This window comes from Hyaena hyaena, unplaced genomic scaffold (assembly GCF_003009895.1).
Source record: "Hyaena hyaena isolate Hyena2069 unplaced genomic scaffold, ASM300989v1 scaffold_535, whole genome shotgun sequence".
In the NCBI taxonomy this organism is placed as follows: domain Eukaryota; kingdom Metazoa; phylum Chordata; class Mammalia; order Carnivora; family Hyaenidae; genus Hyaena; species Hyaena hyaena.
The window spans coordinates 1,019,952-1,044,998 of NW_024081167.1; the positions used below are offsets into that span (position 1 = coordinate 1,019,952).

A 25,047-nucleotide genomic window follows, 5' to 3' on the forward strand; every position below is an offset into this window, starting at 1 on the left:
AAAAAAAAAAAAAAAAAAAAAAAAAAAAAAAAAGAACCCTAACTATTTAAACCTCCACAGGAGCTCCTTGGTTCAATATTATATCCCCAGCATCTAGAAATGTCCCTAACAAATAGTATAAAAATAACTTTTTTGAATCCGTAAATAAATATGAATCCATGTTAACTATTTTTATATAAGGGCCAATCTGGAGGAAATAAAAATGTTTCTTGAACATGCCTTCAAACATTCAAAGTATTTTAAGTCCTGAGGGAAATCTGTTACAACCCAGATTATATACTTTTTTAACTAAAAGAATGTCGATGAGGAAGCTGGCACTATTTTTAGCTAATAAAATGCTAGTATAAGAGCCTGTTGGAGAGATAGTAACAAGAGGCTTTATAATCTCTCATCTTTATGTTGGTGTGTCTTATGAGAATCTCTCAAGTCTATTTGCATATACCTTCCATTTCATTCTTGAACAGTCATACTAATCATTTGTCCAAGGCAAAAATGACAGAGCCTCTTGGCTTTCCTCAGCGCCATTAATTACTTGTCAAGATATTTTATTAGAGATATTTAGAAAGTTATTCAGAATTTTAAAAACTTACAACGTTGACCTTAACATTGTCTCTGTTTTCTACCGTTTTCTATTGTAGGTTTGCTTTGTTGAGTAGAGGGTTAACCTTATTTTTTTAATTTTTAAATTTTATTTAAATCTAAGTTAGCGTATACATATAGTGTCATAATGATTTCAGCAGTAGAATATAGTGATTCATCACTTACGTATAACACCCAGTGCTCATCCCAGTAAGTGCCCTCCTTAATGCCCATCACCCATCTAGCCCATCCCCCCACCCAACACCCCTCAGTTTGTTCTCCGTATTTGTTAGAGGGTTACTTTAGAAGTAGGTTATCAAAGTTAAAATAACAGACATCCAGTTAAATCTAAATTTCAGAGCAAGACATCTTTTTAATATAAATGTCTCGTGCAGTATTTGAGACATACTAAAAAATAGTTTGTTATTACCTGAAATTCAAATTTAATTGGGTAAATTATATTTTATCTGGCAGCCCTATTTAGAGAGGACTCCCCTGATCTCTTACTGTCATTTTCCCAGAATTTCCAAGGTATGTTTTACTTTGGCTTAGTTCTAATGTTAAAAACATGGTATCTAACATATTTAGTATACACAGTGCTTCCTTCAGAGGACTAGCACTTAAGACTTCAGTGTCTAATTTTTTGCCTTGTTCTTTTAAAATTTAGTTTTGACATTCTTTAGGGAAACATCTGACTTATAAGACCTTACCTTTTTCAGTTATTAGCTCACTTAAATATGGGCTGTGGAGAACAGAATAAAAAATAGCCTTAAAGATAATGCCAACTTGCACCAGATTTTATTCATGCCAAGAATGAAAATAAATCCCACATTTTGAATCTGGTTAGAAAACAGAACAGCCACTTACCTGTAATTGTTATACACCCAATGTCTGATTACAGACAGACATAGTTACAAAGATAAATAACTAGACAGATCTTTTTATCATATATATCCCAATATGTTTCACAAAGCCATTATGAAAATGTATCTGATAATATATATATCTCGTAGGTCCACTTAGAGACAAGTGTGTGTATGTGCTTCCTCTTCTTTAGAGATCTGCCAATTGTTTTTTCCTTTGGCTTTAACTCCTTTCTCTATTGCTTCTTTCTATATCCATTTTAATCTGATTCCTTTGATGAAATTTTAAAAAATCAGTCTCAATATGTTTGAGAGAAATGATGCCTTTGCTTTTATCTAGGAAGTAGGAAATACACAATGGGCAGTATGGTTGTGGAGATAGCATGCATTGCCTGTTGTGTGGGAACGTTTTGATTTCATACAGCCTTTGCTGACACCTGGAAGAGCCTGTGTCTTACGCCCCACTGACCTTCCCTCTCTGTATGAAAACGAAGTTTTCATATTCATCTGCTTTCCTCTCACGACTCTTAGCTTAGCCTCCATACCTGTCTGAGAAAGAGAGTCCATATCATTGTTCAGTAGCCAGTTATGGTGTTTATCACCTCAAAGGAAAATTCTTCCTTATAGTCAGTCATCATTTCATGGGTCAAGTTTGGTGTTTCTTTTCCTCACAAAAGGTGAGGTGTAGTTGTGATGTATAGTCTTTTCTATTTCAGGAGATTATTTAGATCTGTGTACTATTTAAACTAAAAACAAATTCTGGAATGTGCTGTGGAGCACTGTATTTATAACTGTACCTAAAAGAATATACAGACATCTCAGTTTATATTCATTCAGGTCCTTTATCATTGGCTGGAAATAAATAACTGGAGTTATGCAGCCAGTGTGGGATATTTAGAGTCGGTTTCCTTGTCTGGTAATTGCTTATTTTTCATCCTGATTGATAATAACATGGTCTTTTCCTCTCCAGCACAAACGTGAAGATATGCGACAGCCCTTTCCATTGCACTCAAGAAGAAGCGAGATCAGTAGTTGAGCTGGTAAGGGGCAGATGTTCAGAGCATCCTTTAATCTTATAAATGGCATGGGGAAGTCTAGCAGAAATTCTGGAAACTCTAGCAATGAAATATATCAAGTCTTTTGGGAAACATAAAATTAAAAAATAACATTAGAAATTTATCTTTTTTAATTCAGGGAATTTAAATAAAAAAACCTGAAAATCTTTCAGCTTAGTTTTTAAATTGTCTTCTAAAGTACATTAACCACTTAAGCAATTTCATATGATGCTACTTTTCTTAATCACCAATAAAATAAATATCACCAATTTATTGTTTATATATATTTGCTCTCCTTGTACCCTTCTGTTCCTTCGAGTTACCCACCATCCAGTGTCTAAATTGCAACTGGCTGTTGGTACAGGTGCATTTTGGCTCAAGAAAAATGAAAGACTATTTCTCCTTTTTTTTCTATTTAGTTAGGCTCTCTTACAAGCTTTCCTTCTAGCTAAGGTGATGTCTTGGATTTTTACATGTCTGTCTTATTAATAATTCTGCCTGGAGGCAACTGAATGTATTAGGAAATAAATAGCTTGATTTAGAGACCACTAAATAAGAAAATTCATATTCATATACTTAAGTAACATTTGCCATATAAAGTGTGTTCAGGAGTAGTTTATAAATTAAGCTTTTTTTTTTTTTTTAATCTTAAACTAGTTATGAGCTATAAACTAGTGAATTTAGATCTTTAGGAACATCAAAAACGTTTACCCACTATGGCTGCCTTGAATTTTTTTCCCCACTGATTCATCAGCTGTTTAATTAGTACCTGTTTCCCCACTGATTAATCAGCTGTTTAATTAGTAACTGCTATGTGCGGTGAGATCCTACGTTCAGGGGATGCAGCATTAAAGAAAATGTGTAAAAACGCCTGCCTTTGTGTAGCTAACATTCTAGTTGAGGAAATGGATAATAAATAAATACACACGTAAAATATATACGGTTGATCCGGAACAGTGTGGGGTATTGGGAGTGCTGACACCCCTATACACTCGAGAATCCATGTGTAACGATGGACTCCCCAAAAACTTAACTGCTGAACGCCTACTGTCGACCAGAAGCCTTACTGATAACCATGAATAAATAGTCTGTTAACACATTTTGTATGTTATATGAATTATATACTGTATTCCTAGAATAAAATAAGCCAGAGAAAAGAAAATGTTATTAAGAAAATCATAAGGAAAATACATAGGCATTTACAGTATTGTACTATATTTATTCAAAAAAATTCATGTATAAGTGGACTTGAGCAGTTCAAACCCCTAATTGTTCAAGGACCGAATGTAGTGTGTCTGAATGCAATAAATGGTGTTGGGAAAATGAGCAGGGAAGAGGAGATGAAGTGCCAGGAGTGGGATTGGAGTTACAATTCTTTAAAAGGGAGACGGGGCAGCCTCACTAGGAGACTGACAGGAGTCAAGATTTGTAGAAGGTAAGAAAATGTGCTGAGTTACCATCCGAAGGTAGAGCATCCCAGTCCACAGGCCCAAAGGTCATGAGACAAGAGGGTGCCTGATATTTGATATGTTCAAGAAATACCCAAGGAACCACAGTGACTGGTGGAATAGAGTGAGTTCAGGGGAGACAGGAGGAGGCGAAATCAGAAATGTTTGGATCTGGGGGTGAAAGTGGTTGTAAATTACTGTGAAAGACCCTGTAAAATAGTCTGTAAAGAGTATCTTAAGAAATTTGTTTCTTATTCTGAATGAGATTTGGAACCACTAGCTGGTTTTAAGCAGAGGAATAAGGCTCTGACTTAGATTTTGACAGATCATTCTGGCTGCATGGGTGAGAATAGACTGGAGTGAGAGAAGGGAATTTGAGGGAAGCCGTCCTAGTAGTGCAGGACACAGTATCAATTTCTTTACTCCGAGTTTTCAGTTTTGTATATAAGTAGGTTACATTCTGAACTTAGTTCTTAGCAGCATTTGTTATTACTTCTTTAATGAAAAAGTAAAAGAAAACAAGAAACTTTTTATCTTTGTCCAAGGAGTCTCTCTCACTAATCTCTTATTTTAGGGGCACCTGGGTGGCTCAGTCGGAAGCATCTGACTTGATTTTGGCTCAGATCTTGATCTCACGGTTCATGAGATTGAGCTCTGCATCAATGCAAAGCCTGCTTGAGATTCTGTCTCTCCCTCGCTCTTTGCCTCTCCCCCACTCACACTCACATTCTCTCTCAAAATAATTAAATGAACATTAAAAATAAAAGTCTATTGCATTTTAGTTTTGGATTTATAAATAATAGATTCTTATCTTAAAATTAGCTGCAAGATTAAAGTTTCTATCTTACATCCTGTTTTTTAATTGTTTCTTGTATTAGTAGGAAAACAGTCCTTTTGGAAAAAAAAATTAGAGGATATGAATGTGATCTAGATAGATAGGTCTGAGGAACAAGATTAGAATTCAGAAACATTAACGTCCAGCTTTAATTACATGGTCTAGTAACTTTGTTGCTTCATAATAATGAAGGAAGAGAGTGCTATACTGATTTTTCACTGAGATCACCACAGTAGAGAATCCAAATGCAAGAAATCAGTCCCTCTTCACTACCTCTAATGGAGCATATCATATATGTGATTTCCCATTAAAAATGTGTAAGTCAAAGAATTGCTCTATTAGCAGCACCTAGTGATTCAAGAGCCCAAATTAGATAATACTTTCTTGTGAAGATTTTATTAACTTGTAATAATGAAATTTTTTTTGTAGTCAAAGCATTTTGACTTGGCATTTCATCTCTATAGAACCACACTGAGATATTTGAATTAGTATTATTCCTGTATGTATTCCAAGATCTCCCTATTTTGCTCTATACTGAACATTGCACTGATGTCAAACTACTTTTTTTCTTTGGTTGCTTAAAATAACTTAAAGATGTTAAAGTTATCCTTCAAACTTGATTATATTCTGACCACAGCAGTCCTGAGATTGTGTGGAATCAAATTGTAACCCCAAAGTTATTATTTATGGTGGGCTCAGAATGAATGAAGTCATTCTAACAAGTTTAATCAACAAGATCTATTTTAATAGAATACTCAGGACCAGTTGATTAGGTGAGATTTTAGGATAAATGAACTGCTTTAGTATATGGATAGTTTTAAAATACAAAAAAGAAAAGAAATGAGTTAAACTTCTGAGTGATTAATAGAACTGTTGCAGGATATACTGGTGAATATGTATTGAGCACAATTTAGTGTAGTAGCATTGAGACCAAAAAAAAAAAAAAAATCTTTAGTCACCTGACATTATGTACAAGTCAGTTAGGAAAAATATTGTCATTGTAACCAAGAGAAAATAAAAGCCAACAGCCTGATGAGTATTACTTGGAAGCATTTGAGAAAAAAATTAGAAGATATCTACAGAAGTAATTTGCCATGCTTAGGGCACAGATCTTGAGAACATTAGTGGCTCTGAGGAAGATGAGAATTGAAATGATGAAAAGAATTATGAGATTTTATTTATAAATAAAGATGTTTGAATTTATTCCAGTCGTGAAAGGCAGAGCTGTGTCAGAATAAGGATGTCAATGCACCAGGGACGAAAGGCAGAGAGCACTGCCCTCTGACTGGGTATTCAGGCCACAAAGTGGGCCTCTGGCAACATGAGTAAAGTTCTGTAACAGTTCAACCACAAGACCATCCAGTTATCTGTATTGGAATATTGTGTCAAGCGTTGTTTTTTTTTAACTTTAATGTAACTTTATAGCCAAAAACTATGGTATTCCTTCCCAATTCTTGAGGACTGTGTGACCAGAAATTGGAGCTTCATGTCCAGGAGCAAAGTGCAGAGCATTTATAGGCAACATCTGTGTGTTTGTATATGTATGTGCACCCATGATGTGATTTGTCAGATCTCATATTAGTTGCTATTAATGACCATTTATTTAACTACTGTGATTTACGATATTGCTTTTAAGATCCTTTACTGTATGTAAATATTTTTTGAAAGTAATTTGAGAAGATTGAAACAAAGTTTAAAAACTTAATCTAACAGACATACATTATTACAGAATCCATGTATATATAGTACATGTGGACATTTTTAAAAATTGAGTATTATATTAACCTACAAAGCGAGTTGCAAAAAATGCGAAAGAGTTGATGTCACGCAGACAACATCCTCTCTCTATAGTACAGTAAAATTACTGATCAGTTATGAAAATATTAAAAGAAACCCAAATCCATATGTTTGGAAACTAAAACCACTTCTGATGAATAAGTTATGCCTCAAATAAATGAATTATAAGAAATTATAAAATACTTAAAAGTTGAATGGCATCTAGGTTACTGTATATCAAAGCTTGCACAATGCAGCAAAAATAGTTTTTGAGAGCAGTAAAATAGGATATAGCAGAAATGAAGAAAATTGAGAGGCTAAACATCGAACTCAATAGTTACTCTGTTCTTTTTCTTGTCTTTTAATATTATAAGAAAGGAAATTACAGAGTAGAGCAAATATTTAATGAAAGAAAACAGATAATGGCAAGGATCAGTAAAAGCTGGGTTTCTTTTTTTAAGAATAATAATATAGGGGCACCTGGGTGACTCATGTGGTTGAGTGTCCGACTTTGGCTCAAGTCATGGTCTCATGGCTCATGAGTTCAAACCCCACATTGGCTCGCTGCTGTTGGCAAGGAGCCTGCTTCAGATCCTCTGTCTCCGTCTCTCTGCCCCTCCCCTGCTTGTGCTCTCTCAAAAATATACATTTTTTTAAAAAGGAGTAATAATATAAACAAAATTATTATAGATAGGAAGGATGATGAAAGAGAAGCACAAATAAACATACCAAGAATTAAAGACATAGTTATGGACATAGGAGATATTTAAATAATCAGAAGGGAATACTGTCAGATGCTTTTGGCAATACCTTTCTAAATAGATGAATTGACAGTTTTGTTGAAGATATAAATTATCAATATTAAATCAAGATTGAGTGGAAAAGTCCAAATAGAAAAGTATACATAGGGAATTTAAAAATAGAAAACAAAACAAAAAAAATAAAATAAAAAATGAATACGCTTATAACAGTTATAAAGAAAATAGTTAATCATGAAAATGGCAATTTCTCCTAGATTAATTAATGAAGTCAATTTATTTTTAATCAGAATCCTAATTGGGTTTTTAATTGAATTTGACAGGATGATCCTAAAATTTATATGGAATAGTAAAAGGCCAGGAATAACCTAGAAGGGATTGATAAATTTAAATGAAGTTTAAAAAAATAAACTGTAAACAGTTATTATAAGAGACCATAAAATAAGTTAAAACATACGCCATTGGTTGGGAGAAGATATTTGCATGTAAATGACATTTAGATCATAAGTTGCATTTAGATTATCAAGAAAAAGGTAACCTCATCAGAAAAAAAATGGCAAATACTAATGGACAGTTCACAAAAGAGGATACTTAAATGGCCAGTAAACATACGAAAATCAACTGCAGCTCACCAATAATCAGTGAGATGAAGGTAAGACACAGTACAATTTCATGGTTATCAGGCTTACAAATGTTTAGAAGTCTGATTTTAGACTTTTAGACACTGATTTTAGAAGTGTTTTTAAGCAAGCGAGAAAAGGAGACCTCTCATACTTGTTGATAAGTTTGACGGGAATATAAATTGGTACAACCACTTTGAAGAGCAATTAAGTCATTGAAAGTAAAGTTGAAGATGTTTACAATCCACTACTCAGAAATTACCCTTCTATGTACACATTCTTTAGAGATACTAATATGATCAGATGTGGGAAAATTGGAAACTGAATAAATGTCTGTGAATAAGAGCTGCGCAAATAAACTATAGTTTATTTCTCTGGTGGAATACCATGCCATACGAAATATGTAAATTAGAACCATGTGATTCTATATGGATAAAACCTGAAAGTGCAGTGTTGGGCAGAAAAAGCTTTTGCAAGCAAGACATAGTGCATAGTATGCAAAACACCCAAAGCAGTACTATATATTTTTAATGAATATGGACAGATACGGTATTCACATTTTAGATACATAAATAAGAATAGTAAACACTAGTGTTATGGTCATTAGAAGTTATTTCTGAGAAGGGAAATACAATTTTTATTTCTGATGAGTAGAGAGAAAAAAACTTTAGTTGTAAAGTTTCTGAAATAATGTTATTAACTCTTAAAAGTGTAGGGAGTAGATACGTGTTATGTATGCATGTTTGAAGTAGTCATAGTTTTAAAAATGTATATGCCTAGGAAAACAATAGAATTAATAAAACTAAAATATAATTTTTTTTAAATGATCAGTAAAATTGATACATCTTTAGCCAGAATGATCAGGAAAGAGAGGAGACAAGTCTTCAATGTTAGGAATGAGAGAAGTGACATCACTGCTGATTGTGACAGTTATTGGAAGAACAATAGGAAAATATTGTGAAAAACTTTACACCAGTAAGTTTGACAGCTTTGATGAAATGGACAGATTCCTCAAAATAGACTGCCAAAATTCCCTGAAGAAGAAATAGGCATAAACAAATTAAATGTGTACTTAAAAACTTTTCCATAAACACAACACTTGGCCTAGTTAGCTCCCACTACTTTTATTCAGCATTATAGGTTCTAGCCAGTGCATTAGAAAGAAAGAAAAGGCATCCAACTTGGAAAGGAAGATGACTTGAATGTCTGTGTAGAATATTCAATATAATCTACCTGAAAGCTACTAGAATAAGTGACTTTAGCAAATTTGTTGTAGGATACAAGATTACTATACAACAAACTACTTTAATTGTATATGCTAGCAATAAACAATAAATACATTATTTATAATGGCATCAAAAATATGAAACACTTAGGGAAAAAACTGGAAAAATTATGTGAAGAACCTGTGACCTATAAAGCATTGCCAACAGAAATCAGAGAACTAAATAAATGGAAAGATACATCTATAGGTCGGGAGATGCAACATTGTTATGTCAGTTCTTCTCAAATTTTGATGTATAGATTCAGTGCAATGTCAGTCAAATGCTAATATACTTTTTTGTAGAAATGAATACTCATATATGTAAATACCAGAGACCTCGAATAAGCAACCTTATGAAGAAGAAAGTTGGAATAGTAACTTCCTTTTTTCAAGACATTTTATAAAACTACAATAATCGGGGGCGCCTGGGTGGCTCAGTCAGTAAAAGCGTCCAACTTCAGCTCAGGTCATGATCTTGGTTTGTGAGTTCGAGCCCCGCGTCGGTCTCTGTGCTGACAGCTAGCTCAGAGCCTGGAGCCTGTCTTCGGATTCTGTGTCTCCCTCTCTCTCTCTACCTCCCCTGTCCATGCTGTGTGTGTCTCTCTCTCAAAAATAAATAAAACTTTTTTTTTTTTAAAAAAGCTACAATAATCAAGAGAGTTTAGTAATGGGGTAACACTAGACAAAGAAATGAATGGAGTTAAATACAGAAGTAGACCTACTTATATGTGCACAACTGATTTTCATAGTGATAATCTTTTAAATAAGTAGTACTTGAACAGTTGGTTATTCCATTGGGTACCAAAGAAACCTGACCTTGCACTTTATATGATAATTGTCTAAAATGTACCCTAGGCCAAAATTTAAAACCTAAATCTATAAACCTATTTTGATGTTGGGTAGTTAGGCAAAGTTTTTTAGATATGGCACTAAAAGCACAACCTATTTTTTAAAATCATAAATTGGATTTCATCAAAATTAAAAATTTCTTTTCTGTAAAAAGTAGACTTAAGAGAATGAAAAGAAGCCATATAGTTTAAGAAAATATTTGAAAATCATATACCTGAAAAAGGGACTAATATTAGAATAAATAACTCACAATTCATTAATAAGAAAATAAAACATCCCCTCACTTCCAAAGGAAATGTGAAAAAAGACAGACATATTATATCATGCCATTTATATAAAATTTTAGGAAATGTAAATGCTAATGTATGGGTGACACAAAACAGTGGAGAGTTTGGAAGAGATCCAGGAAGGAATGATTTCACAATTTCTTTTACAGGGACAGGAAGAAATTGGGGATGATGGTGAATATATATATTATCTTGATTGTGATAATGACTTTATGAGTTTGTATATATGTCAGAACTACTAAACTATGCTATAAATACAGTATGTACAGTTTGTTTCATGTCAGTGTTAGTCCAGAGAAGTTCTTAATGGAAACAAAAAAGGTTTGTTCTGGAGTCAGTTTGTCTAGGTTGAAATCCCAGGTCTTTCATTCATAACTTAAAGCAAATTATCTAACTTATTTATGCCTGGTTTCTTTATAAAACGAAGCTAATAATTATATCTTCCTAATAAGAGTTAAATTGGAGAGAATTGGATGAGATGATCCAGGTAAAATGTAAAGCAGGTAGAAAGTATTCAATAAACGTTGGTTTTATTGTCACTTGGCATTGATGTTGTTGAGTTAAGTTGACCACAGAGCGAAAAATCCTTCTATTCCAGCTTCTTGACTACTTCCAGTGATGAGGACATCATTCCCTCATGAGTTAGCCCATTGTATTGTTGGGTATTAGAAAAGTCTTTATGACTGATTTAAATTTTTCAGGGAGGATTAGTCCTATATTCAGAGACTTAAACAGGAATGAAGAGGAGGGGAAAAGAGAAGTTAGTTCCCTCAACATAACAACTTATTCTAATGCTTAACCACGTTTCCCATCTGGGAATTTTTGCCCAGAATTCTCCCACATGCCTTTATTTAAGCGCTTTCCTTGTATTTTGCTCTCTGAGGAAATGGACTGGGGAATGTTTGAATTAGGTAACGGTTTTTTAATATTTGGTGACAGTAGTCAAGAACTTTGTGACGTTGCACACCCAGACTCAGTGCATGCAGGACTTTGAGAAAGAACCACACTTATTGTTAAATTTCCAGACCTGCCTCAGACTCTGCACAGCCATGGGGATTAACAGTCTTAGAATCTAGGATTCAGGGCAAGGAGAATAAGCACACTCCTACTCTGTTGCAAGGTCCCAATCTCATGAGTCTCATAGCTCATAGGAGTGATGGAAAACACTAGCAACTTCTGGAACTGGGATGAGAGAGTACCTCTCAGAGAGTCTTAGCAGTCAGACTTTGTTTCTGCCTTCACATGGCCACGTTTCCCCTAAAAGCAATCTCAGGCAAAGCTGGAGCACACAAAGCTCAAAGATGGCAGTGGTGATGGTTCATGATGCACAATGAGTAGTACTTTGAAGGAGAAGGAAGAATTTCTCCTGTTGTTAAAAACATACTCTCTCTAAAATATAAAAGCGGGGGGGGGGGAGGGGGCGCGGGTGGTGTGCCTGGGCAGCCCAGTCAGTTGAGTGTTCAACTCATGATTTCAACTGATGTCATGATCCCAGGGTTATGGGGTCAAGCTCCAGAATTGGGCTTCACAGGAAGCATTGAGCCTATTTAGGATTCTCTCTCCGTCTCCGTCTCCTTCTCCCTCTGCCTCTCTCCCCTACTTGCTCGCTCTCTCTATCTCAAATATGTATGTACGTGTACACACCACACATACACACCCTTAGTGACTCCCTTTGGTAGATTTTAATTTTTTAGTGAAGCGTTAATATCCACACTGTTGTATGAAATTGGGGATGATTATTTTGTATTTGATGCCAGGACCCCTCAGCTAAATCGTGAAGAGCAGTATACTAGAATCAGATCCTGATTTATCAAGGAAAGACATTCTTTTTAAAAATTAATAATTAATTACCATAAAGATGTTTCTTTTTGGCTTCTCAACAGTTCACTCTGCATCACTACTCAAAGATGGACAAAAGAAATGAAAATAAAGTCAACCATTTTGTTAGATTGTAGCCAATTATATACATTATTGAAAGGAAGAGGCAGGAGATTAAACTTCCATAACTGAAAATACTTCTGCATTTTGTCTCTGGATAACAGAATTGGTCATATTTTGCTGGGTTTCTAAAGCAAAAATCAGAAAAGGAATGTAAAAGTAAAATTAATGTAGAGCAACTGCCTTATGAACTTTGGAAATATAATTCAACTAAAACCCTGAATGAAAACCCAGGAACTTTTTTTCCCTTTAATTTTGAACCCTTGTAATAATAAAGTGAGAGAATATCAATTCTCGTATAGTAAAAGCACAATTTTGTATTGTTTCAATCAGTGTATCATGTTAATAAACTTGAATAAATGTAACCTGCAATGAAAGATGCTCGAAAGGACCCAGTGGGATTTTCTGAAGGAGAGACACTAAGTACAGAGCAGTTGTGTTAATGGTTCATGTCAACTCAAAATACAGTTTATGCACAAAAAAAGACAGAAGCTAGAGTAAGCTTCTTTGGAGGGTAAAAGAAAGAGGAATACTTTGGTAATGCGAACTGTAGATTAGTTTGAAAGAAATTGAAGATACGAATATTCATGAGGAAGTATTTTTGGAGTGGGAAAAGGGGAAGATAGCATTTTTCAAATATAATTTATTGTCAAATTGTCTAACGTAAGATAGCATTTTTAGAATAAGAATATAAAATAATACTCTTGTGGAGAATGTGTATTAGATGATCAAGGGTGCCCACATTTTCCTAGTAAGTAACTGAAAATCCTTTCTGTGTTTCTAACCATGAAAATGTGTTAATAGTGACACCTGACAGAGTTGGGATTGGGTCAGTTTTAGGTACCTCTCTTAGTTATTCCACTTCCTATAAGAAGGTGTAGTTTGTTGTTTATGAATCAGGAGGCCATTGACTGTAGGTTAAAGAATTAAATAGAGCATGGGTATCCTACACCCCTTGTTGTTTTCAAATTTAAATGTCCATCTCTATTTTGGCATATGTTAACATGGAAAAGATTTGGAAAAAAAAAATGACCTCCAAACTATGATAGTTCTTATCTCTGAGTTCTAGACTTGTGATGTTGATTTTCTTTTATATAAAGCTTTGTGCACAGTGAATATATTTTACTGACCAAGAAATATATTTTAAGAATGAAGAAATAAAGGGGCGCCTGGCTGGCTCGGTAGAGCATGCAGTTCTTGATCTTGGGTTTGTGATTTCGAGCCCCATATTGGGTGTGATCACTTAAAAGTAAAAATCATCTTGAAAAAACAATGAAGAAATAACATTCTGGAAACTATTTTTAAAATAAAATGTGATGATGTTTCTGCTTCTGCTAGAGTAGTTTGTCCTCTGTCATCCTGAGGGTAATGAGGAGTTGCCCTGGCTCTCTGTTTTGTACAGGCATGCCTCCTGTTATTGCGGTTCACTTTATTGTGCCTCACAGATACTACATTGTACTCATATTGAGGTTTGTGGTTAACTGTGTGTTAAGCAGTGTTTTGGTGCCTTTATCTAACAGCATTTGCTCACTTTGTGTCTCAGTCACATATTGGTAACTTGTATGATATTTCAGACTTTCTTTATTATTATATTTGTTATGGTGATCTGTGATCAGTGAGCTCTGATATTACTCTTGTAATCATTTTGGGGTGCCACAAACCACACTCATATGAGATGGTGAACTTAATGGATAGATGGTGTATGCCTTCCTTCTGTTCTGTCTGGCCATTCCCCACCTAGCCCATAGAGAGGCTTTTCTATTGCCTGAAACACAACAATACTGAAATTAGGCCAGTTAACTCTAAAGTGGCCTCCCAAGTGTTCCAGTGAAAGGAAGAGTCACACATCTTCCATTTTAAATCAGAAGCTAAAAACGTTTAAGTTTCATGGAGAATGCACATGTTGAAAGCCAAGACACGCCAAAAGGTAGGCCTCCTGCTTCATAAAATTAACCAAATTAACACAAAGTAAAAGTTCTTGCTTGAAGGCTACTCCTGTGATCACCTAAATGGTAAGAAGGCAAAACAGCCTTATTGATGATACAGAGAAAGTTTGAGTGGTCTGGATAGAAGACCAAACCAGCCATAACATTCCCTTAAGCTAAAGCCTAATCCATGGAGCGCCTGGTTGGCTCAGTCAGTTGAGCACCCGACTTCAGCTCAGGTCATGATCTCACAGTTCGTGGGTTCAAGCCCCGTTGGGCTCTGTGCTGACAGCGAGCTCAGAGCCTGGAGCCTGTCTTTGGATTCTGTATCTCCCTCTCTCTCTCTGACCCTCCCCTGCTCACTCTGTTTCTGTCTCTCAAAAAATAAATAAATAAGACATTAAAAAAAATTGTAAAGCCTAATCCAGAACAAGGCCCTAACTTCTCTGAATTCTTTGAAGGCTGAGAGAGGTGAGGAAGCTGAAGGGAAAAAGTTGGAAGCTAGCGGAGGTTGCTTCATGAGGTTTTAGGAAAGAAGCCACCTCCATAACACAGAAGTTGAAGGTAAAGGAGCAAGTACTGTTGTAGAAGCTGCAGCAGGTTACCCAGAAAGTCTAGCTAAGATACAAGAGTGGCTACACTAAACAATGGATTTTTAGTGTGGATTAAACAGCCTTCTTTTGGAAGGTGATGCCATCTAAAACTTTCATAGCCAAAGAGGAGAGGTCAGTGCCTGACTTCCAGTGCTTCAAAGAACAGGCTGACTTGTCAGGGGCTAATGGTCCTGGTGACTTTATTGCCATCTCACAAAGCCTGAATGACAGCACATCTGTTTAAAGTATGGTTTACTGAATATTTTAAGCCCACTGTTGAGACTTACTGTTTAGAAAAAAGACTCTTTTCAAAATATTATCACTCATTGACAGTGCACCTCGTCCCCCAAGAGCGCCAACCGAGCTTGTATACAGTGTGATTCATGTTGTTTTCATGCCTGCTAACACAACATCCACTCTGCAGCCCGTGGATCAAAGGAGTAATTTTGACTTTCAAGTCTTACTATTTAAGAACTGCATTTCAGGGGCGCCTAGGTGGCTCAGTCAGTTAAGTCCCCGACTCTTGGTTTCGGCTCAGGTCATGATTTCACAGTTTCAGGAGTTTGAGCCGCACATCTGGCTCTGCACTGGCAGCCTGGGACCTGCTTGGGGTTTTCTCTTTCTGCCCCTCCCCCACTCATGCTGTCTCTCTGTCTGTCTCTCTCAAAATAAAAATAAAATACATTTCATAAGGCTATAGCTGCCATAGATAAGTAGTTCCTCTGACCGATCTGAGCAAAGTAAATTGAAAACCTTCTAGAAAGGATTCACCATTCTAGACATCATTAAGAAATTCATGATTCATAGGAAGAAATCATAATATCAAAAGAATAGGAGTTTGGAAGAAGTTGATTCCAGCCCTCATGGATGACTTTGAGGGCTCAAAGCATCAGTGGAGGAAGTAACTACAGAATGTGGTAGAAATTAGCAAAAGAGCTAGAATTATAAGTGGAGTTTGAAGATGTGACTGAATTGCTGTAATCTCATGATAAAAGTTGAATGGATGAGGAGCCCCTTTTTGTGGATGAACCAAGAAGTGTTTTCTTGAGATGGAATTTGTTCCTGGTGAAGATGCTGTAAAGATGGTTGAAGTAACAGTAAAGGATTTAGAATATTACATACATTCAATTGATAAAGCAGGGGCAGGGTTTGGGAATACTGACTCCTGTTTTGAAAGAATTTCTGCTGTAGGTAATATGCTATCCAACAGCATCACATGCTACAGGGAAATTATTCATGAAAGGAGGAGTCAGTCAATGTGGCAAACTTCATTGTTGTCTCAGTTTAAGAAATTGCCCCAGCCCCACAAACCTACGGCAACCACCACTGTGATCAATCAGCAGCCATCAACGTGAGGGCAAGTCCTTCCACCAGCAAAAAGACTATGACTCACTGAAAGCTCAGGCGATGGTCAGCATTTTTTCACAATAATTTCTAATTAAGGTATGTACACTGTTGTTTCAGACATGCTATCGCACACTATATTTTAGTAGACCGTAGCGTAAACATACTTTCATATGTACTAGGAAATAAAAAAATCCATGTGACTCACTTTACTGCAATATACGCTTTATTGCAGTGGTTTGGAATCACACTCCCAGTGTGTCTGATGTACGTCTGTATACCATGCATTTTCTTCCTCTCAAATGTTTGGCAGCCCCAGCAAGAAACAGCTGCTCATTTTAAACAGGAAATCTAAACAGCTAACTCTCCAGCAAACTTTGCAATAGATGTCCTGCACTATCGATAGAGTGTACCAGTTTCCAAAAAATAAACAGGTTACTGTTTTATAATCTGTGTAGTAAAACAGAGCTATCAAATCCCAAAGGCCTACCCTCAATGAGTATAATTTTTACACTGGTGTTACTTTCACACCCAGTTTTTACATAAGGTCTGTCATCCTCAAAACCAACCATGGTTAAGCATTTTCTCTGTGCTAGGAAAGTGAATAGAATTTTTCTTTTCTTTTTTTTAAGTACTTGGAAATCTTAAAGCAAGTTTTACATAAAATTTATACAGAGGACTTCTTTATTTACATTGTTACATCATTTCCTATGACAGAAAATAAAGCATATTTGATTAGCCTTTTTCGTAAAGAGTAGGGGGAAAATGAAACCATTTATTTTTCAGGAGAATGTATTAAGGTTCTCCAAAGAAACAATAGAATATGTAGATATATGTAAAAAGTTATAATGGAGGCTTAGTGAGTCCAAAGTCTGAGTAGACCAGCAAGCTGGAGGCAGGGGAAGTCCAAAGACCGTTTGCTAGAAATTTTCCTCTTGCTTGGGAGGCTTGTCTTTTTGTGCTATTCACACCTTCAACTGATTGGTTGAGGCCCACCCACATCATGGAGGGCAGTCTGCTTCATTGAGAGTTTACCAATTTAAATGTTAATCTCAGCTAAAAACACCCTCCAAGGTGACACATTAATCATCACAGGGACTATTTTAATATTGCTGAAATTTAAGTTTTTCTTCCTTACTGACTTGATCTTATTTGGTACCTCTCTTATACCCAAGTAGGGAGGGCCCTACTGTGGGTTCTGCTTTGTGGAGGGTCCTGCTTTGGTCTTCATCCAGTTACATCCCTCCCCACAAGACCAGGGAACCATAGTTGTGCATTCACCAGGAGCCAAGCCCTCCCATTCCGTACCACCCTCTAGCTACTCAAGAACCTGGAATTCTTTGCCCAGATTGCTACAAGCCTGTTCCCACCGCCTTTGTGGGCATTTCTCCAAGTCTGTGCTCATTCCTTTGTGAATCGTGTGCTTTTTATTTCTGCAGGGGCCAGTGGGTGGCTGTTTGGAGGTAGGGTGTGTGTAGATTTGTGGCCTGGAGTTTCTGCCCTTGTGCAAACGAGGCTCTCGTTACAGACTGGAGTCTGAGGAAGGAAGAGAAGTGGGGCAGAATGAGGGCCCTGTGCCTCTCTTCCTTGCTCAGCTGTGTTCCGGCAGTCTCTGAGGTGTCTAGAATGCCAAGCAAGGCTCCCAAGTCATTACAGAAGTATATTTACCAAGATAATAGGATAGAACATACATTATATTCCGTTTATCACTGTGTTAGCTTGATTTCTAACTTCTAAGTATTTCCATATAGGGTATGTGATTTTTCCATTTGTACCTTTGCCCCAGACCTCACATGTTGGAGGAAGATCTTTCCTATTGAGGAAGAGCAAATTCAGAGAATTAGAGTTAGAAGTTGATTATTAAATTTGACATCTGAAATGTGTTACAAAATCTGGGTAGTGATTATCCGTAGGGGAAAAGAGGTTATGATTGGGGAAGGGCCTGGCCTGTTCCATTTCTTGAGTTGGATGGTAACTGCATAGATGTTATCTTCGGGCTTTGTATATTCCTCTACATGGATGAGGGGTCTCTCAATAAAACAAGGCGGAAGAAAAAACTAAAAAAAGTATTGTTCTTAATTATGGGAAAAAAAATCTATCTCAGAAAAACCTTTCTCTCAAACTTGTCTATCACAGATTATACTACATCTGTTGTAAAAATCTTGACCTAGTCATGGAAGTGAACAGAACAATTAATTTAAATGCTCTGGAAGATGGCTAAATAAATCCCGTAATGTGTAGTGTGTGTGTGTGTGTGTGTGTGTGTGCACGCGCGAGCACATGCGTGCGCATGTATGTGCCTGACGTGTCTATGAATGTGTGTGTTGGATTTGTGTCCTCCAGTCCTCAGCCAGAGATACAACTGAAAGAAAACCTCTCTCTCTCCTCTTCACATTCTCAGCGGTTCCCATGGGTTAATGAGAAAGATATTTTCAAGCATGCTTTTTCTGTTTGACTCTGAGTCTGTGGTTTGTTTATCTGAAAGAAGAAGCAGTGATTATTAAAGGCAAAGAGAAGTACTTACTTTTTTCAGGTTAGAGAACCATTGCATGTAAACTGTGTTCTGTAGTTCCATGGGGAAAAAAAACAACATTTTGGATGTAGTTTTCACATCTAAACATTCATAACAGAGATTCATCGCTGTCTTTCAGGTGTCCTCGTCACTGAATAAGGAGAGAAATGAGGAAGGTATGGTATATTTTGGTTCTTGAGGAGCTAGATGTGTACATTTGTTTATAGTGGTGGAAACCATTTAAAAAAAGTACAGTACATTAAAGTTATATAAACCAAGTAAAATACTTTTTTAAATAGGCATGAAAATATTCAAATGAAATCAATTATTGTATAATTTCAGAAAATGAGAAGGAGCACATTTACTACTTTTAGGCTAGACAATAGTTTTGATTATGTTAGTGACTTTTTTGGTGAAGCACCGAAAAGTTTTCAGATAATTCTGATAAAGTTAATGAGACTCCAGATAATCCGAATCCGGGAGATTTTCTTTACTATCTCATCATTTTAATGAATCATTCATTTTGAGTAAATATCTTATAATCGTAATTTATAGTAGGGTGGAAAATAACTTTTTTTTTTTGCCATTATTTGAGCTGTTTTGAGAAACAAGGAAAAATGTTCTGTAATAAAAATTCCAGAAGAAAAGCGTAGACACATATCATTTGTCTTTGAAACTATGCAAAATTTTTGGCGCTTTATTTTAATATAAAACATTAGGAGAGCATTCGACTTGCAAAATTGGAGGAAAAAAGAGAACTGTGTACTCTGTCAAGTTCTACGATGTTTAGAAAAGAACAAATCTGTAGACATTTCATGGGAAAGCAAGCTATATTCCTTATATAGGAAACTAACAGATTGTTTCTCTGCAATAAGATATCATTTTTTGGATATTTGACAAGTAGTCAAATTTTACCGTACAGAGGTTTTTCCCTAGACCTTTCATGCTGACGCAAGGGCCTAACTTCTGTGTAATTCAATAGAGACTAAAATGATCCAGAAAGATGTAGGAAATAAAATGGGAAGACTCTGGAGTGTTTAGCCCAGTTTATATTAGCCTTGAGCCAAATGAGAGAACTTGGGACAAGTTTTAAGGGGGGTAACTTTAAATAAGGAAACGTGTACTACCAAGCTCATGATTATTTTTATCTGCCTAAATATTCCTGAAGGTGTAACTGAAATTTGTCTCCCCTGCGTCTCTCCCTCCCTCCCTCGCTGTCTACCCCTCCCTGACACCCCATTCCCCCATTTCAGACACACAGCAAGTATGGCACTTCCTTGGCAAGTGACTGGAACGTCTGCAGTTCTGCCATCAAGATTCCAACCTCCGAGGACTCCACGACTCCCTCTTTTTGAGATAAATAATATGTAAATAAAGACTGAAATTTTTGAATTATTTGGTATATTTATTGATACGAAAAGATTTTGTTTAATTTCATAGCAGAAATTAAGAAGCAGTGGGTTTTGACCAGTTCTAATTTCTAAGGCCAAAGGAACCCAACAATTTTATTAGCTTTTATTTCTATAGGTTAATGTAGAAATTACAAATCTAGTAAGTCAGTTAGGTTTTTATAGATACTCTCATTTTCACCTATTATCTTTTTTCTTTTTTTTTAATTTTGTTTTTAATGTTTATTTCTGAGGGAAAGAGAACAAGTATGAGCAGGAGAGGGGCGCAGAGAGAGACAGAGAGGGGGAGACACAGAATCGGAAGCAGGATCCAGGCCCCGAGCTGTCAGCACAGAGCCTGACACGGGGCTCAGACCCATTAACCGTGAGATCGTAGCCTGAGCCGAAGTCAGACACTTAATCAACTGAGCCACCCAGGCGCCCCATGTTATATTTTTTTCAAGTTGCTGGTGGAACCTTTCTTTAGCCAACATGTGGCCTCTTCTTAGTCCTGTGTACGTGTGTTTACATTTATTAAGGCTCTTTCCTATAACTGCCTGTCTTGGAGGCCTAAACTCTCTGAATCTCATTCAGGCCCCTTCGTTTCAATTCTTATCTGTCTGATGATGACACTCAAATCTACAAAAGAAGCCCAGGTCTGTCTCTTGGACCTCTCCTCAGATTCCCTTGACCCCTCGCCCGGAACTGAACTCTTACCTTCCCTGGTTTGTCAGCAGTGGATTTAACATTCTCCTAGCCCCCTACTCACACCCTTCAAATCATATTGAACCTCCCTTTTCCTGTCTTTATTGATGAGGATCATCTAAATGTTTCTTTTCCCTCTCCATTCCTTTATACCCACGCTGTGCCGGTTTATCCCCCTTCGGTCACTCGGACCCACTACCAGCCTCACGGCTCTTCTCTGGGCCTCCCAGCCCCAGCCCTCGGCCTCAGGCTCCCCGGTCCACCTCCACTTCATGCCTTCTTGTCTCCTCCACAAGTTATTCTGCCTCCGGCTTTTCTCCCTTTCATACCCATCCTCCACTTTTCCAGGTATTTTCCTAAAACATAGGTCTTCACCTGTTAACATTTTTCTCAGAATGCCTTCAATGGGGTTTCCTTGTTCTTGGAGAATAAAAATCAGACCGTCTGATTTCCTCAGGAGTCCCACCTCCCAACCACACCATGCCCCTCACCCCCTTCCAAGCATGTCTTCTATGTTCATGCACTCCCTACACTCCCTACCTCCCTTGCCAATCCTGTTCACAGCTTTCCCTCCCCCTTCCTTTCTGTTGTCCTTATGAGTGTTGTATTTGCATATGTCTTGAGGTTTACAAAGCACTGTTAGAATAGCTACCATTTCTTGAGCACCTATTGTGTACCAGGTACTATTTTAGGTGCACCGAGTGCACACGCCCTATAAAGTAGAAATTACCCACTTCATACTGCGGCTCTGAGAAGCTCTCTAACTTGCCTGAGGTCACACAGTAAGGTTCACAGCCAGAATCAGAACCCTTGACTACATGGCTCTAAGGCCTGTGTTTTTCCACCCTGCTGTGCATGCTGCTTCCCCCACAGCCACCTCGTGATGTAGGCAAAGCTCGAGTGCACCTGTCACAGAAGAGGAAACAGGTGCAGACAGTTTACATGATTAGCCCAGGTGACATAGTCACTCTCACTTGAGATGTCTTTGGGAACATGTAAACTTCGAAGGACATCAAAAAATGTGAGGAGAGAATCTTGTTTTTATTTATTGATACATTGACTTTTTATGTTGTGGAAATAATAAAACAGGGAAAATAAGGAATAAATATTATTGCAGTAGTTGTAAACAGTAGGTCAAATTATCAAAGCATAAATTACTGGGCTTGTGGCATACGGCACATTAATTTCCTGAGAGTTAGAAGAGAGAGGCGGTGTCTGGTGGGACAGCTCACACCTGCTTTAGTCCTCACCTCCTGGAAGTCAGGGGTGCTTACATGCTGCCTGGTTAGTGAGCCCTACTCACTGCAGTATGATTGATCAAAATTGTCTTCACAGTATATGAGTTTGCATAGTTATCTTTAAAAATGCATAATGTTGAATTTTTTCTCTTATAAATACCTTTCTGCATTGCTACATGGTCATCATTATAATGGCGGCAGTTACATTTAATTGAATGGCTATTTCATAGTGTCTTCCAAGCTAGCTAATCTCATCTTCACCAGCTCTTTCCCATGGAACAATTGAATTGATGTTATACTGTATAGTTATAAAGGAAAACTGGGAAAAAAAACAGTGAATCATTGTTAAAATTGACTAAAACTAATTAGGAAACTGAAAGTGACCATGGTTGGGGTTAGGGAACACTCACATCCAGTTCCTATGACTATGAAAAAATTAAAGGGGGTGGACTATCGATTCATTTTTCTCAACCTTGCTCTTATTACAAATGTCTGAAATTTTATAAGGTTTTATTTTTTACATACAAAATCATTTCATGCATGGTATATGTAATATCACACCGCTATTCTGCAGAAGGAGCACACTGAATTTCATAAAATCCACTTCTCCATCAAGGACTACAGGTGTTTTTAGCAGTTGGTGTGCTCATTAGTAGTATTTGATGATTTATTCCCAGAAGAGGGATCATTGCATTGTCATTTGCAAAGACATGTCTTTTTTTTCTTAATGTTTATTTATTTTTGAGAGAGAGAAATGGCGGAAGGGCAGAGGGAGGGAGACACAGTATCTGAAGCAGGCTCCAGGCTCTGAGCTGTCGGCACAGAGCCCAACACAGGGCTTGAACCCACGGACTGTGAGATCATGACCTGAGCTGAAGTCGGACGCTTAACGAGTGAGCCACCCAGGCGCCCTGGTAAAGATAGGTCTTGTGACTGCTCATTTATCTTTATTACTTACTACCCTCTTATCATACAGGGGCTCGCATCTTTAATTTCTGGGTAGCATCTTTTTTCATCATCCTTGTACCTTTTTTTAAAATCTTTGTTTTTGAGGGACAGCGAGAGTGAGTGTGAACAGGGGAGGGACAGATAGGGTGAAAAGAGGATCTAAAATGGCCTCTGTGCTGACAGCACAGAGCCTGATGCGGGGCTCGAACTCTCAAACTGTGAGATCATGACCTGAGCTGAAGTTGACGCTTAACAGACTGAGCCACCCAGGTGCCGCAGTCCTCCTTTTACATTCTGTCCAATGTGTGTGTGTAATCACTGTTCACCCGTGGGGTCTGTGAAACATGTGCTTAAGAATCACTTAGAATGCTTCTTAAAAATCTTCCCAGCTTTCCCTAAAAATCTGCTACATCAAAATTTTGATGGCGGGGGCCAAAAACATGTTTTCCCCTCATCCCCATGAGTCTTACAAATTCAAGTTTTAAACCCATTAGTTCAGATAATTGAGGGATAGATCATTTTGGGAATTTCTCCATGTTGATGTTCTCATGTTCTGTTTGAGACTATTCCCCTACAAAGAGGAGGAAGAAAATTAGAAATCTGCCTTTGTAGTGAGCTCATGCACAGAATGTTATCATTACTTCCTGCTAGAAAAAAAAAAGTTAATACTAAGTTTAGTGTTAAATATTAAATGTGGTTTTGGTGTCAAATCAGAAAAACTTAACTCCCAGTGAAGATAACTTGATTTCCTAAGTTACCAAACTTGTCCAATAAAGTCGCTGAGCACCTAAGACTTGGACACCCCACCAGCCCCACACCTGCCATCTGCCTTCCTGAGGCTCAGTGAGAGATGAGCCTCAGCTTCTGACATGACAGCCTCCGAGGAGTTGAAACAGCAAAGAGGTGGCTTCTGACAGGAGCGGCAGAAGACCGTGGTGGCGACAAGGCACAAGAGCTTTATACAGTGGTTAACCCCAGCTTCAGGTCAGGGCTGCCGCAGCGGACCTGACATTTACCCTATCTGGATGACCTGCTGAGAACAAACTCCACTCCTCAGGTTATTCCCCAGCTTAAAAGGAGCTAGGAGCCCAGTGCAGCCAGAGAGAAAGGCAGAAGCTGTTCTTTTCTTCCGGCCAAAAAGTATTTCTTGAGGTCTCTTTATGTCAGGACCAACAATGCATCCATCAGTCACACCCCGAATGCCATGATTCTAAAGGTACCTTGATAGACCCTGAGAGGAAAGCTGTCAGAGCATCTCTTCTCTTTTCAGAGTACCCGAGTACATCAAGGGCTCTTTCCCCTTTTTAAATACCTGGCTCCTAAGGGGTGAATTGTGCAGAAAGATTAGGGGAGTTAATTACAGCAGTCCTGCATGCACCCCACCACAATGATTTTAACTAGCCAGCCCTCTGTTCCTAGGGATGCTTCCTCATTTTTTGCTATTTTAAAATTCAGTAATTATTTATTGACTACCTATATATGTGCCGGGTACTATTCCAAGTTCTTAAGATATGTCCGCGTGAAACAGACAAATCCCTGCCCTTGTGGGCCCTGCATTTGTGTGGGGAAGACAGGTCAGGAACACTGTAGTAATTTATATCGTACGTGGAAGAGAAAGAACAGGGTAAGGGGAATCGACAATCCAGCTTGTGTTCGAGGGTAGGAGTGTGAATTGAAATTTTACATTGAGTAGTTCAGGGCAGGCCTCACTGGGAAGGTGACAGCCTGGCCACAGGTTGAAGGGAAGCGGAAGTGGGCCCACGTGGGTCTGGGGGAAGGGGCGCTGAGGCAGAGGGGACGACAAGAGCAAAGGCCCTTGAGCAGCTGCGTGACTGGTTTGCCCGAAGAACAGCAGGCACAGCAGAGATGAGGGCCCGGAGGTGACAGGGAGAGTATGCAGCGTCTTGTAGGTAAATGTAAGGACTTGGCCTCACACTCTGATAAAATCAGGAGCCGTGAAGGGTCCTCAGCAGAGAAGTGGGTCACTCCACTTGCTGTGTTGGAAATAGACTGTTCTGGAAGTGAGGGGTTGGGGGCAGTGCAGGGCAAGGATAGAAACAGGAAGATCACTTAGGTTTCTATGGTCATCTAGCAAACTGGCAAGCAGATTGTCCCTGTTTGA

The 25,047-nt window shown here is 37.7% G+C and overlaps 1 protein-coding gene across 2 annotated transcripts in view; it reads left to right on the plus strand.

The window, feature by feature from the left end:
• The window catches only part of PPA2 (inorganic pyrophosphatase 2), a 94,540-nt gene extending 74,499 nt beyond the window's left edge, over window positions 1-20,041 (plus strand). For both annotated transcript variants that reach the window (XM_039255621.1, XM_039255622.1), the window contains 3 exons: window positions 2,413-2,482; window positions 18,786-18,822; window positions 19,900-20,041. In XM_039255621.1, the coding sequence (XP_039111552.1) occupies window positions 2,413-2,482; window positions 18,786-18,822; window positions 19,900-19,934 (142 nt within the window). In that variant the 3' untranslated portion in view covers window positions 19,935-20,041. The remainder of the gene's footprint in view (window positions 1-2,412; window positions 2,483-18,785; window positions 18,823-19,899) is intronic.
• Window positions 20,042-25,047: the final 5,006 nt, after the last annotated feature.